General features: G+C 45.7%; 1 protein-coding gene across 1 annotated transcript; it reads right to left on the bottom strand.

The window, feature by feature from the left end:
* Positions 1-4,212: 4,212 nt before the first annotated feature.
* Positions 4,213-4,695, bottom strand: LOC125591937 (proline-rich receptor-like protein kinase PERK9). The gene has a single exon (XM_048766865.1). The coding sequence runs from the start codon at positions 4,693-4,695 to the stop codon at positions 4,213-4,215; it is 483 nt and encodes a 160-aa protein (XP_048622822.1).
* Positions 4,696-14,385: the final 9,690 nt, after the last annotated feature.

Below are 14,385 nucleotides of genomic sequence, written 5' to 3'. Positions count from 1 at the left end.
TACTGGAGTCAGAGGAGTTCATATTGATTGGGCTTTTAATGTTTTAAAACTTAAATCATCATCTAAACTTTCTCGTATATATTTTTCTTTTCCTCATATACGTACATGCGGATGATGTTTCATGTGATACAATGAAATGCAGTTTTTTTTTTTTTTTTTTTTTTTTTGGAGAAAGAACTTTACTTTTATAAACTAAATGACCTCTAACGCAATTTTTTTTGGGCTTTACCCAATACATCTAGCTTTACCAAAAAAAGAAACCATGAGTCTATCCCTAATTAAATTGCAATTGAACCCAAAATGAAGAAGTTGATTAGTGTTTGGGAAACGGAGAGTCTCCTAGAACGAAGAGGAGAGCGATCAGCGATCAAACCAAAGTTGTAGCATTGAGGAGGAGAGGCGAGGGTTTTCTTCACGAAAGCCAGAGATACGGTTCCTGATGAGAGAGTAAGCATGTCTTTCCAGAGAAGAGGTCGGCCTAAACTGCTGTCGGTGAAGACGATTGTTGCGTTCAGACCAGAGGAGATAGATAGATGCCTGCCATGCGAGGAGGATAAGCAGCCGGTGGTATCTTGGGAGAGAAGAAGACTGCAAGCAGCCTAGACCAGTGTCCCAGTTTCTAGAGGGAGTCCAGTTCTCCTTTCCCGCTAAACGCGACCACAAATTCCACGAGCAAGAGCACTAAAAAAATATGTGATCTCTTGATTCAGCAGTGCCATTACAGAGGACGCATGTTGGGTCTGTTTGTATTCCCCAGTTCAGCATCCTGTCTTTTGTGGGACAGCGATTCAAAGTAACGAGCCAAGTGAGAAAATTATGTCTAGGGATACCTCTTGAGGGCCAAATCACAGAATGCCAAGGAACCCTTTGTTGATGGTTTGATCTCGTTGTAAACTTGTCCTGTGGAGAAAGTTGATAGCGGTGAACCAGGACGAGGACACCATAAGAAATCATCATTCTCATCAGAGAGAGTGATGATGGAGAGATGAATGTGGAGGTTCTGTTGAGCTTCTGATCGAGGGTGTGGTAGTAGCAAACGTCCTTGCTGATAAAGGTCATGTAGAGTCGCAGATGCTCTGATACCAAGGCTAGTAGAAAGAGGGAGATCAAAATGTTTTTTCAGATTGCTAAATGGACTCCAATTATCTGACCAGAACCGACATTTTTTTCCATTGCCTGGTACAATTTTGATCCAATTGTAGACATAATCTCTTACCCTAAGAATCTTTCTAGTGGCTGAGGCATGAGTTTGTTTTTCTCGTAGGGTCCATAGGTTACTCAGATCACCGGAGAGAACATTCTCAGTGAACCAAGCTACCCATATGGAACCTGCTCTGAAGAATAGTAACCACAACAACTTAATCGAGCAAGCTTTATTCCACCAAACCAAGTTCCTGATCCTGTGGCCTCCTTCTTCTTTCGGTAGTGTAACAGTCTCCCAAGACACTCTCGCTGAGTGGTAGCCTTCCGATGATCCTTTCCAGAGGTAAGCCCCACAGAGAGAATGTATAATTTTTATACATTTCTTAGGAATTGTAAATGTTGAGCACCAGAAATTTGAAATACCTGCGATCACTGTCTTAATGAGTAATAACCTTCCCGCAAATGACATCATTTTTGCTCCATCTATTAATTTTACTCTTGACTTGTCGGATGAGAGGTTCACAGTTCGTTAATGTCAGTTTCTTTGTGCAGAGTGGCACGCCCAAATAGCGAACATGCAGTATCCCTCTAGAAAGACCACACTGCGCTTCGATTTGGTCAATTTCAGGCTGGTGGACGCCGCTAGAGAAGAATCAGGTTTTGGTGATACTGACCGAGAGACTCGATGCTTGCTTGAAAGCTTCCAAGACCTTGAGGACGTTCTTGACAGATTGGAGAGCCATCACAGAAGATTAGGAGGTCATCCGTAAAACACAGGTGCGTTAGTTTCGTGCCTTTACAAGCGTGATGATAGCCGAATTTCCCTTCTTCAGCAGCTTTATCTAGCATAAGCGATAAACAATTCATTGCAATGACAAATAGGTAAGGAGATAGAGGGTCTCCCTGCCTGAGACCTCTATTGCTCTTGAAGAAGCCCTGAACTGTTCCATTGAACCCGATCATAAAGCTAGGAGTTGGGATACACGCATGGATCCATTGGATGAATTTTTGGGGTAGACTCATTCCAGAAAGGCAGTTGAAGATGAATCTCCAATTGACGGTATCGAACGCTTTGGCAATATCTATTTTCAAGGTAATTCTACTTGGACCCTTGTCTCTGTGATAACCGTGGACAATCTCAGAGGCTAATATAGTGTTCTCTACTAACAAGCGACCCTGGACAAATGCAGTCTGGTTGGGTAGGATCATCTTCGGGAGAAGGGGTTTTAGGCATTTCACCAAGAGCTTAGAGATAAGTTTGTACAGTGTGTTGCAGCAAGAGATGAGTCAGTAGTCTCCAATAGTAGAGGCATCACTATTTTTGGGAACCAAAGACAGGATAGTAGAGTTAGAAGCTGGGGGAAGGCGACCTGTGCGAAAGAAGGAGCTGATCCCAGAGACAACGTCAACACCCACAATTGGCCATGCTGCTTTGAAAAAACCCGAGGTAAGACCATCAGGCCCATGAGATTTGTTGGGGTTGATTTTGAATAAAGTTGATGAAATTTCTTCTGCTGCAGGGAAAGTGGTTAAAGAGTTGTCGAGCTCTTGGGGACATCGTAGTCAGTTAAGTTCTGGACCCAGAGCGGGGAAGAGGTAGTATCAGGGGGGTAAAGGGGAGCCAGAATATTCTTGAAATGGGATATTGCAATATGGCCCATCGCAATAGGGTCTGAAATGATGTCACCATTGGCGAGGCAGAAAGAACAGATAGAGTTATTGGAGTTCCGGACTTGGGTGAGGCGGTGGAAGAAAGAAGTGTTGTGGTCTCCCTCTTTTAACAAGCAGATATGAGACCTCTGTCAAAAGTAGCTCTCCTCAATTGATCGTAGGAATACTAGTTTTGTCATGACTGTTTTCTCCTCCTCGAAATTTGTAGAGGACGGGTCTGTTAGGGCTCTCACCTGCACAGTTTGAAGCAACATGTTATTTTCTCTTACTCTCTCTTGAATATTGGAAAAATTGTCTCTATTCAATTTTTTTTAACACTCTCTTTATCTGTTTTAGTTTCCAACAGAGATGAGAAAGATTCAATCCCGTCCCTCCGAGTTGATTCCAATCCGTCCCAACCAACTGGCAGAAATCTGGGTGTTTGGTGAGAAAGTTATAGAACTTGAAGGGTTTGGTTCCTGCTCTAGGCAGATCAACAGCAAGATCAAGGATGGCTGGGCAGTGGTCAGAGATTTCAGGAGCAAGGAAACTTGCTAGGCTATGGGGATGAGAAGCAATCCAAGGATGGTTTACAAGAAAGCGGTCGAGTTTTTTGGCTATGGGCAGGGTTGGGCATTTGTTGGACCATGTGAAGAGGGGACCAAGGAAGCGTAGGTCAAAGAGACCTAGCTGGGTGAGGGTGTTTCTGAAGTCCGTCATTGGGGGATCAAGATGGTTCACAGAGGGGCTTGAGTGTTCAGCAAAGTGGATGATCTGGTTAAAGTCACCACCAACGACCCAAGGACAAACGTCTAGTTGGAGGAGATGCTGGATAGTTAATAGGTCAACCCATAGATCAGCACAGTCTGAAGCTAGGTTAGCTGCATATATGGCTGTAAATATGAACTTTAGAGTTCCAACGACGGTGACCTCGCATGTTAGTGACTGTCTAGACTGGTGGAGAATAGTGACAGTCGCAGGGATCTTCCAGATAATAATAATACACCCATCAGAATCAGAAGCATGGTTTGAGGTAAAACTCCAATCCTTACAGACCTTCGACATTACATGGTTCAATTGCATTTCCTTAATATGTGTTTCCAAAAGCGCTCCAAAAAAATACATGTTGACTATCTAACCATTTTTTTACAGGTTGGTGCTTATCCGGGTCATTTAGGCCACGAACATTCCAAAAAAATGCTTTAGCACTCATAGGGACTAATGAGAGGCTTCCTCGGAAGGAAGAAGAGGCTCATCAAAAGTAGAAGATAAAAACAGAGGGAGGGTTAAGGAAGGGGGGATTGGAAGGAGCGGTTTGGTGGGAGAGGGGGAAAACGCAGAAAAGGTGAATTTCGAATGGTTGGAGGGGTCAGAAGTTTCAGAAAGTTTAATGGCTTTGTTTTGGGGAGCATCAAGCAATTAGAAAGGGTTGAAAAGGGTTACCGTAGGAGGGGAGAGGAGAGATGGTCTTTTGAGGGATGATTTATGCTTGAATGGGGTTGGTCGACGGTCAAGATTGGTAGGGATAGTAACGATTGAGAGGGAGTCAAGGGGGCTAGGGGAAGAAGCTGTGGCAGGAGGGGGTGGGGGGAGAGTAGGGGGCTGGGAGGAGGGAGGGACCGGGGATAGTATTTCTTGGAGATCATTTTCAAAAGATAGGTCTACTGGCTCAGAAGAAGGGAGAGCTTCAGAGGCTGTAGGAGTGGGGCTAGAAACAGAAAGATCAGCAGCCACCGGGGCAGAAGCAGTAGGTGGGTTTTTAATTGCCTCAATATTGGTTTCAGTATCGGTGTTAACTGCTACAACATTGATGTTGGTGGTGTTTTTTGCAGCTTCAGGAACCTTTGAGGCGGGCTTATCCTTTTCAACCCATGTTGGGTTTGCATGGAGACAGTCCTTCATGATGTGACCAAGTTCTCAGCAGTTGGAGCAAGAGGGTGGAACCCAAGGATAAGAAACTTCCACCAGTATAATTTCACCAGTGGTTCTTCTCAGCTCTACCAATTCTGGCAGAGGCTTTGAGAAGACTGCTTCAATCTTCACATGCGCCAAGTCAAGGTCAGTGAGGTTTCTAATAAATTCATCTATTTTTTAGGCTTGCCGATGAGACCTGCTGCAAAGCTGAGACTTTCAAGGCTTCGTAGGTCCAAGGGAACACCTTTGAGGTGGACCCAGAGCGGGATGGAAGTAGGAATGGACAGTGAAGCGGGAGCTGAGTTGCTAGAGCACCATTGGGAGACATGAAACATAGATGTTCCAACATACCATATCCTTTTTTCAAGGACTTTGGACCTTATGTACTCGTTGGGGATCCGGACAAGAATGGAGCGGTCTTTTAGGTTATTTCTGATATCAAGCTTAGCTCCTTTTCCCCACATGAAGTTAAGCACGCTTTGGATAGCTTGATATGAAGGCATTTTTGCAAAGAAGTGCCCTTGGATGAAGTCTCTGTGCATTTCTGCTCCTCTCTGGAACACCTCATCAGGAATTGTTACCTGAGGAATTCATGCATCAGAGTAAGTAATAGGTGCCAATCGCTGCAGTGTTTTGTTAGCAATTGGTTGCGCTTTCTGAGCATAGGTTTGGTGTTTTTGAGATGGGGGTTAGTGGTTTGAGGTAATTTGGTTCTGTCGTGGGTGTTTTGCTGGGGAGGTAGAGGGTAATTAGTGTGCTCCTTTCGGTTGGTTTTAGGGTGGGTTGAGGTACCTGGGTGTTTACGGGAGGAGGGAGCTGAATGTGATGGGAAAGAAAGAGATTTTTGGGTATGTGAACAGTGAAACCATTGAATTGGTCTTGGATAGTATTTTATTAAATACAATTAAATATTGATATCATTAAATATTGAGTGTGATTTGCATCTAGAATATACTTGCACATCATTAAATTATAGTTCCAACTCATACTCTAGAATCCCAGAAAAAGGCAGAAAGTACAACTTTCAAAGAACAAAAAATAAGCCAACTTTAGTTTTCAATGTAAGTAAATAGCATGAATTTATATTATACAATAACAGAAACGCTAGACAAATGTCATTAATTAGTTGGCGTCTTTAATGGATAGACAAGGACGATTTTTTTTTTTTGAAACACAGCTAGACAAGGACGATTATATTACATGAATAAGAACTTAGAAAAAATCATCCTTAATTTGTTGGCATCTTTAATTGGTTGACAAAGACAATTATATTACATGAATATGAATAAGACCTAGAAAAAGTCATCCCTTAATTGGTTGACAAAGAGAATTATATTATATCAACTATGTTAGAATTCACAATTTGCAAAAAATGAAAATTATGTATACAGATCATTTTTTTATATTGTGTTCATTTACATATCATAAATTAAGATATATATCAAATAATCGAGATTGGAGTAATCACATAAATCAAATTAAAAATAATTTTATTTGATAAATAAAAATTAATTTATTTATTTTATATAGTACATAATTTATCGTTAAAACAAAATGGTATATAACTAAATTTAAATGATATTTACATAGATATATAGTATATTTTAATATGAATATTTATTAGTTAAAGCTTTCTACTCATATGATTTTATTAATATTTGTATATTTATGTAACAAAAAAATAAACCATTAATAAAAAAACTCAACATGAGATTTTTTTAGTAATTTTAGTAATTTATAATTTTTTTATGATGCAAATTTTGAACTTAAATATTGAGATCTTAATATTCCTTTTTAATGTAAATTTCTAAATTAATATATATATATAGTTATGTATTTTTAAATGGCATATATTTTAATTTAAATGATATATATATAATCTAAATATCTATTAAACAAGATTTCATATTCGTATAATTTTATGATCAACTTGTATCTAAAAATCATTCAAACAATCAATTTCTGCACGTTCTCGAGTTTCAACTAGTGGAGTGGTTGGTTTCTTCTTTTTCTTTCTTTTTTTGCTTAAAGGTTGGTGTTCTTCTTGTTCTTCTCTTCATTTTGATCTTCTCTTTCCTTTTTTCTCCTATTGGAACACGATGGGAAACGTCGTTTCAAGCGTACTTTCAAGTGTACTTTCAAACGTACTTTCAAGCGGCTTACAACCTGCAACAAGTTCGTTCTTTGAAAAAGCCAAGTATATCTTCGAACTGGAAGATAATCTTGAGTATTTGCAAGAGGCTGCGCCATGCCTTGAAGCAGTGAAGGCTGACTTGCAGAAACAAATTGAGATGGAAGAACGAAAAGGTTTGCGAGCACGAGACGTATTCAACCTATGGATTTCAAAAGTCGAAGCTAGCCATCCAACCAAAGGTCACTAAACTGCTTGAAGATAGGACTGCAAAAATAGAAAGGTTGTCTATGTGTGGGTACTGCTCTAGCAACTTCTTTTTAACATATCGTTATGGTAAAGATGTATTAGAAACTTTGAAGAAAGTAAAAGACACAGTAGGAGATGGATTACATCCCTCCACAAGGTCCATCGAATAAGAGGCCCTAGCCCGGCAAGCTTGATCAGTTTAGTCGGCTTAAGCGGTTAAAGATGTCGGCTCGACCCCAGAGTACTTTTAGCCGATCAGCTAAGCCGACTAAATATGCTCGGCTTATAGAGAACAGTACCAAGGCCCGCATACTCGGCCTTTAACGACAGGGCCCAAAAGACGACACGATTAGGGCATCACGGACGAGGACACTATAAGAGGAGATGAGGAGACAACGAAAGGAGGACTTTTGGACAACACACACAGAAGCGGCTAGATCTAGGGTTTCCTAATCATCTCTTTGATCCTGTTGCTTAAACCTTTGATCTTGTCTCCTTATTTCCCGTCAATCTTGTAACCTCTTGTTTGATTCTAATAAAAGAGTCTTTAGTCACCCCATTCCTACGTTCATCATTCTAATCAACCGAATCCTGCACAAACAATTGGAGCCCACCGTGGGGCCGACTAAAGTAACGTTCTAGATCTACATGGTTCAAAACGGCGCCACCCTCGACGCTCCAGGCGGCGAACCAACCCCAACGCCCGAAGCCGCGCCGCCCATCACCACAGATTTCATGAGCTCTATCATGGCTCGACTTGCTCATCAAGACGAAGTCCAAAAGACGACCAACGACTAGTTAGCTGCTCTGGTCGCGGCCCTCACAGCTCCCAACGGCCAAACAAGCCGTCCCCAGCAGATACGCCGTCGCCTCTTTAACACCAACCCGACGGCGACCGGAGGCGAACATCTCTCAGACGACTCCGAGCCTAACGAAACCCTTCTCGCCGACCACCCCCCGGTAGGTTCTGATCTGGCAACCATACGCGAGCTCGCCGAGCTCAAACTCAGTTTCCAACAAATGAGCGAGAAGATCCATCAAATAACCAGTGCGGCCCCGCAAATCGAGAGCGTCCTCGCCGCAACCTTACGCACTCCGTTTACTAGTGCTCTGACCAGCTCAAACTCAGAAAAATAGAAAAACTGCGCCTACCCGAGTACAAACCCAGCGGAGACCCGGTGGAACACATGACAGCTTTCAACATTGCGATGGCACGGGCTTGACTCCCAGAAGAAGAAAGGGACGCAGGCTACTACCAACTGTTTGTCGAAACTCTCCTCGAGCAAGCCGTAACCTGGTTTTCCCAGTTAGAAGAAAACTCCATCGGAAGTTTCCGCGACTTGTCGGCAGCTTTTCTCAAGACTTACATTATGTTCACCAAGCGCAGCGCTACTGCCTCTAGCTTGTGGAACCTCAACCAAACCAAAGACCAGAGTCTTCGCGACTACATGGAGAAGTTCAAAACCGTAGTCTCAAGGATTGACATTCCAGACGGTATCGCCATTGACGCCTTGCGGAACACGTTGCGGGTTCGTTCTAAATTCCAGGAGGATTTATACCAAAACCCAACTACGTCACTCCAGGACGCTATCGCGCGATCTGACAACTTCATCCGAATGGAAGAAGATACTAACGCCATTCTCAGCAAGATGAACGCACCCAAAGCGCCAGCGGCTAAAAACGCCAACACGCGACAAGAACCGCGCCAGCATGCTCCAACCGACAAAAACGGCCGCAAAGACGGATACATGTATGTCGTCAATGAGAACAACGTGCCGGTTTCAACTCTCGTAGTCCGCGGCGAGGGATGGAACAAGTGGGTAAGGGAGCTCGATTCGCCCGACAAACCAGTCGTTACTGTTTGCACCACCCAACCTACAGCCGGAGCCGGGTCAGCAGCGGGGCCTTCCAGGACAGTCGATCTCACCAAGCATTGCAAATATCACGACGTCAAGGGACATGATACCACATAATGCAAATCACTCTACGCTCATTATCTCTCGTCACTTGCAAGCGGTGAATTTAAGTTCGAACCCTTGAAAGCTAAACCAAAGATTGGCAAGAGCTGGAGGAAGAACAAGGAAAGAAGAGCCCAGCACAAAGCCACCGGCAAAGGTCGACAAAACGACGCTCAACGACGAGACGACGAGGAGGAAACCCGAAGGATAACGGTGAGGGAGACTCCTCCGCCGATGAAGAGCATCCTGTTAATCGCAGACGCATCGAGGTTATACTCTCTCAGCAATCTTTGCCGTCCGACGATGATAACGACGATGCGCCTGTACTCGGAGATCTGAGAGACGTCCTGAAGCGGAAGTTCGAGTCCGAAAATGATAGCAGTCCCAAGCACAAAGATCTCCGGACGATGCTGGACACACGGAAGTCTCGTCGTATCTCGACAATCGAAACTATCTTGGGAACGATCCGCCTCCCGGTACGCGCGTGTGGCGTTACTCGAACGGTTAAGTTTGTCGTTGTAAGCACAAAAGCTCCGTATCACGCTATACTCGGCACCCCTTGGCTACACTCGATGCAAGCCGTTCCTTCCACCTACCACCAGTGCGTCAAGTTCCCTAGCACGGACGGAAGGATAAAAACGCTGCGAGGGGATCAAAAGGCCGCTAGGGATCTCCTAGTCGCCACAGTCAAACTCCAACGGTCATCTCTACCCGTTAATTCTGTGTCTCCCTCAACCTCAAAAGTCCGTTCCCAGGAAAGCGAGATTCTCGAGTTACCTATTGACGACGCCGATCAAAGTCGAACCGTAAGGGTTGGTGCATACCTTTCCGAGGAAATGCAGCAGTCAATTCTGAACTTCCTCAAGAAGAACGTGTCTAAATTCGCTTGGTCTATGGCAGACATGAAAGGCATTGACCCGACTATAACGACTCACGAGCTAAACGTCAACTCGACATTCAAACCTATCCGCCAGAAGCGATGTAAGCTCGGCCCTGACAGGTCGAAGGCCGTAAATGAAGAAGTTGACAATCTACTCGGCGCAGGTTCGATCGCTGAGGTCCGCTACCCCGAATGGTTGGCAAATCCGGTAGTCGTCAAAAAGAAAAATGGCAAGTGGTGCGTCTGCGTCGACTTCACCGATCTGAATAAAGCCTGCCCAAAGGATAGCTACCCTCTTCCCAACATTGACCGTTTAGTCGAGTCTACGGGCGGAAACGAGATGCTGACCTTCATGGACGCCTTCTCTGGATACAATCAAATAATGATGCACCCGGATGATCGCGAGAAGACAGCCTTCATCACAGATAAGGGAACCTACTGCTATAAGGTCATGCCATTCGGTTTGAAGAACGCCGGAGCAACCTACCAACGACTTGTAAACAAGATGTTCGCAGATAAGCTGGGCATCACTATGGAAGTGTACATCGACGACATGTTGGTTAAGTCGCTTCATTCCATTGATCTCCTCCGTCATCTTCAAGAATGCTTCGAAACTCTCAACAAATACGTCATGAAGCTGAACCCAGCAAAGTGCACATTAGGAATCTCTTCAGGCGAGTTCCTCGGCTACATAGTCACGCAGGAATCGAGGCGAACCCGAAGCAAATATCTGCGGTCCTGAACCTCCCAAGTCCGAGGAACAGTAGAGAAGTACAACGACTCACGGGCCGGATAGCTGCTCTAAATCGTTTCATCTCCAGATCCACCGACAAGTGCCTCCCCTTTTACGATCTCTTGCGAGGAAATAAGAAGTTCATTTGGGATGAGAAGTGCGAGGATGCATTTACTCAACTAAAGTAATACCTGACAACACCTCCAGTACTCGCTAAGCTGGACGTCGGTGATGTGCTATCTCTCTATGTCGCGGTGTCACAAGCTGCTGTCAGCAGCGTTCTGATAAAGGAAGACCGCGGCGAACAAAAGCCCATTTTCTACACAAGCAGACGCATGACCGGACCAGAGACGCTATACCCGACTCCGGCAAAGTTAGCTTTAGCAGTTGTCGAAGCAGCAAGAAAGCTTTGACCGTATTTCCAGTCACATTCAGTGGAGGTACTGACTGATCAACCTCTCCGAACGATACTCCAAAACACCAACAGATCTGGCAGACTCACGAAGTGGGCCATCGAACTCGGCGAGCTCGATATTACCTACAAGAACCGCACAGCGGCGAAGTCCCAAGTCCTCGCGGACTTACTGGTCGAGTTGGCCCCAGAATTGGAACAAGATCTTATACTCCCAAGCTCAAACTGGACGCTGCACGTCGATGGATCATCGACCAACAAGGGAGCAGGAGCCGGAGTTCAACGCAAAGCCACCGGCAAAGATCGACAAAACGACGCTCAACGACGAGACAACGAGGAGGAAACCCGAAGGATAACGGTGAGGGAGACTCCTCCGCCGACGAAGAGCATCCTGTTAATCGCAGACGCATCGAGGTTATACTCTCTCAGCAATCTTTGTCGTCCGACGACGATAACGACGATGCGCCTGTACTCGGAGATCTGAGAGACGTCCTGAAGCGGAAGTTCGAGTCCAAAAATGATAGCAGTCCCAAGCACAAAGATCTCCGGACGATGCTGGACACACGGAAGTCTCGTAGTATCTCGACAATCGAAGCTAACAACAACAAAGGGCCAATTACAGACCTCCGAGATAAACTCAACGCTGGCGCCTGCGACCTTCGCATACAGCTCAACCGTTCAAAACCAACAGACTTACGACGACAGTTGGAGCAAGCTAAAGGTCATTTTCAACCTCCAGCGCATGACACCAACATATCCACAGACCTCCGCACCTTGCTAGACTCTAAGCGAGTACAAACGGGACAGTCGTTGAATGTCATCATGGAAGGCTCCCCTCCTAGCGGAGACACTGTCCGTTCTATAAAAGACTATCGTCGACAAGTCGCGACTTCCCAGAAGTGGCCGACTAAACCGACAAGTCATCTTCCGATAACCTTCTCACCGGACGACGCTGAAGGAGTTCACATTCCCCATAATGATCCTTTTCTCGTCGTCCTTGGAATTGGAGAGTATGATGTCACCAAGATCCTCATTGACACCGGAAGTTCTGTCGACATCATCTTCCGAGGAACTCTACAGAAGATGGGAGTTGATCTTGACGACATAAAAGCGTCTTCCAGGACATTAACCGGATTCAATGGATCCTCCGAAACTATCTTGGGAACGATCCACCTCCCGGTACGCGCGTGTGGCGTTACTCGAACGGTTAAGTTTGCCGTTGTAAGCACAAAAGCTCCTTATCATGCTATACTCGGCACCCCTTGGCTACACTCGATGCAAGCCGTTCCTTCCACCTACCACCAGTGCGTCAAGTTCCCTAGCACGGACGGAAGGATAAAAACGCTGCGAGGGGATCAAAAGGCCGCTAGGGATCTCCTAGTCGCCACAGTCAAACTCCAACGGTCATCTCTACCCGTTAATTCTGTGTCTCCCCCAACCTCAAAAGTCCGTTCCCAGGAGAGCGAGATTCTCGAGTTACCTATTGACGACGCCGATCAAAGTCGAACCGTAAGGGTTGGTGCATACCTTTCTGAGGAAATGCAGCAGTCAATTCTGAACTTCCTCAAGAAGAACGTGTCTACATTCGCTTGGTCTATGGCATACATGAAAGGCATTGACCCGACTATAACGACTCACGAGCTAAACGTCGACCCGACATTCAAACCTATCCGCCAGAAGCGATGTAAGCTCGGCCCTAACAGGTCGAAGGCTGTAAATGAAGAAGTTGACAAGCTACTCGGCGCAGGTTCGATCGCTGAGGTCCGCTATCCCGAATGGTTGGCAAATCCGGTAGTCGTCAAAAAGAAAAATGGCAAGTGGCGCGTCTGCGTCGACTTCACCGATCTGAATAAAGCCTGCCCAAAGGATAGCTACCCTCTTCCCAACATTGACCGTTTAGTCGAGTCTACGGGCGGAAACGAGATGCTGACCTTCATGGACGCCTTCTCTGGATACAATCAAATAATGATGCACCCGGATGATCGCGAGAAGACAGCCTTCATCACAGATAAGGGAACCTACTGCTATAAGGTCATGCCATTCGGTTTGAAGAACGCCGGAGCAACCTACCAACGACTTGTAAACAAGATGTTCACAGATAAGCTGGGCATCACTATGGAAGTGTACATCGACGACATGTTGGTTAAGTCGCTCCATTCCATTGATCACCTCCGTCATCTTCAAGAATGCTTCGAAACTCTCAACAAATACGGTATGAAGCTGAACCCAGCAAAGTGCACATTCGGAGTCTCTTCAGGCGAGTTCCTCGGCTACATAGTCACGCAGCAATCGAGGCGAACCCGAAGAAAATATCTGCGGTCCTGAACCTCCCAAGTCCGAGGAACAGTAGAGAAGTACAACGACTCACGAGCCGGATAGCTGCTCTAAATCGTTTTATCTCCAGATCCACCGACAAGTGCCTCCCCTTTTACGATCTCTTGCGAGGAAATAAGAAGTTCATTTGGGATGAGAAGTGCGAGGATGCATTTACTCAACTAAAGCAATACCTGACAACACCTCCAGTACTCGCTAAGCCGGACGTCGGTGATGTTCTATCTCTCTATGTCGCGGTGTCACAAGCTGCTGTCAGCAGCGTTCTGATAAAGGAAGACCGCGGCGAACAAAAGCCCATTTTCTACACAAGCAGACGCATGACCGGACCAGAGACGCGATACCCGACTCCGGCAAAGTTGGCTTTAGCAGTTGTCGAAGCAGCAAGAAAGCTTCGACCGTATTTCCAGTCACATTCAGTGGAGGTACTGACTGATCAACCTCTCCGAACGATACTCCAAAACACCAACAGATCTGGCAGACTCACGAAGTGGGCCATCGAACTCGGCGAGCTCGATATTACCTACAAGAACCGCACAGCGGCGAAGTCCCAAGTCCTCGCGGACTTACTAGTCGAGTTGGCCCCAGAATTGGAACAAGATCTTATACTCCCAAGCTCAAACTGGACGCTGCACGTCGATGGATCATCGACCAACAAGGGAGCAGGAGCCGGAGTCCAACGCAAAGCCACCGGCAAAGATCGACAAAACGACGCTCAACGACGAGACGACGAGGAGGAAACCCGAAGGATAACGGTGAGGGAGACTCCTCCGCCGACGAAGAGCATCCTGTTAATCGCAGACGCATCGAGGTTATACTCTCTCAGCAATCTTTGTCGTCCGACGACGATAACGACGATGCGCCTGTACTCGGAGATCTGAGAGACGTCCTGAAGCGGAAGTTCGAGTCCAAAAATGATAGCAGTCCCAAGCACAAAGATCTCCGGACGATGCTGGACACACGGAAGTCTCGTCGTATCTCGAC

This window comes from Brassica napus, chromosome C8 (genome assembly GCF_020379485.1).
Source record: "Brassica napus cultivar Da-Ae chromosome C8, Da-Ae, whole genome shotgun sequence".
Lineage (NCBI taxonomy): Eukaryota > Viridiplantae > Streptophyta > Magnoliopsida > Brassicales > Brassicaceae > Brassica > Brassica napus.
The sequence above is the reverse complement of the archived record's forward strand: the minus strand, read 5'-3'. Positions and strand labels throughout refer to the sequence as shown.

What these genes read in the sequence shown, in the direction of transcription:
- LOC125591937 (XM_048766865.1), bottom strand. Translation starts at nt 4,695, where the DNA reads ATGAAGGACTGTCTCCATGCAAACCCAACATGGGTTGAAAAGGATAAG.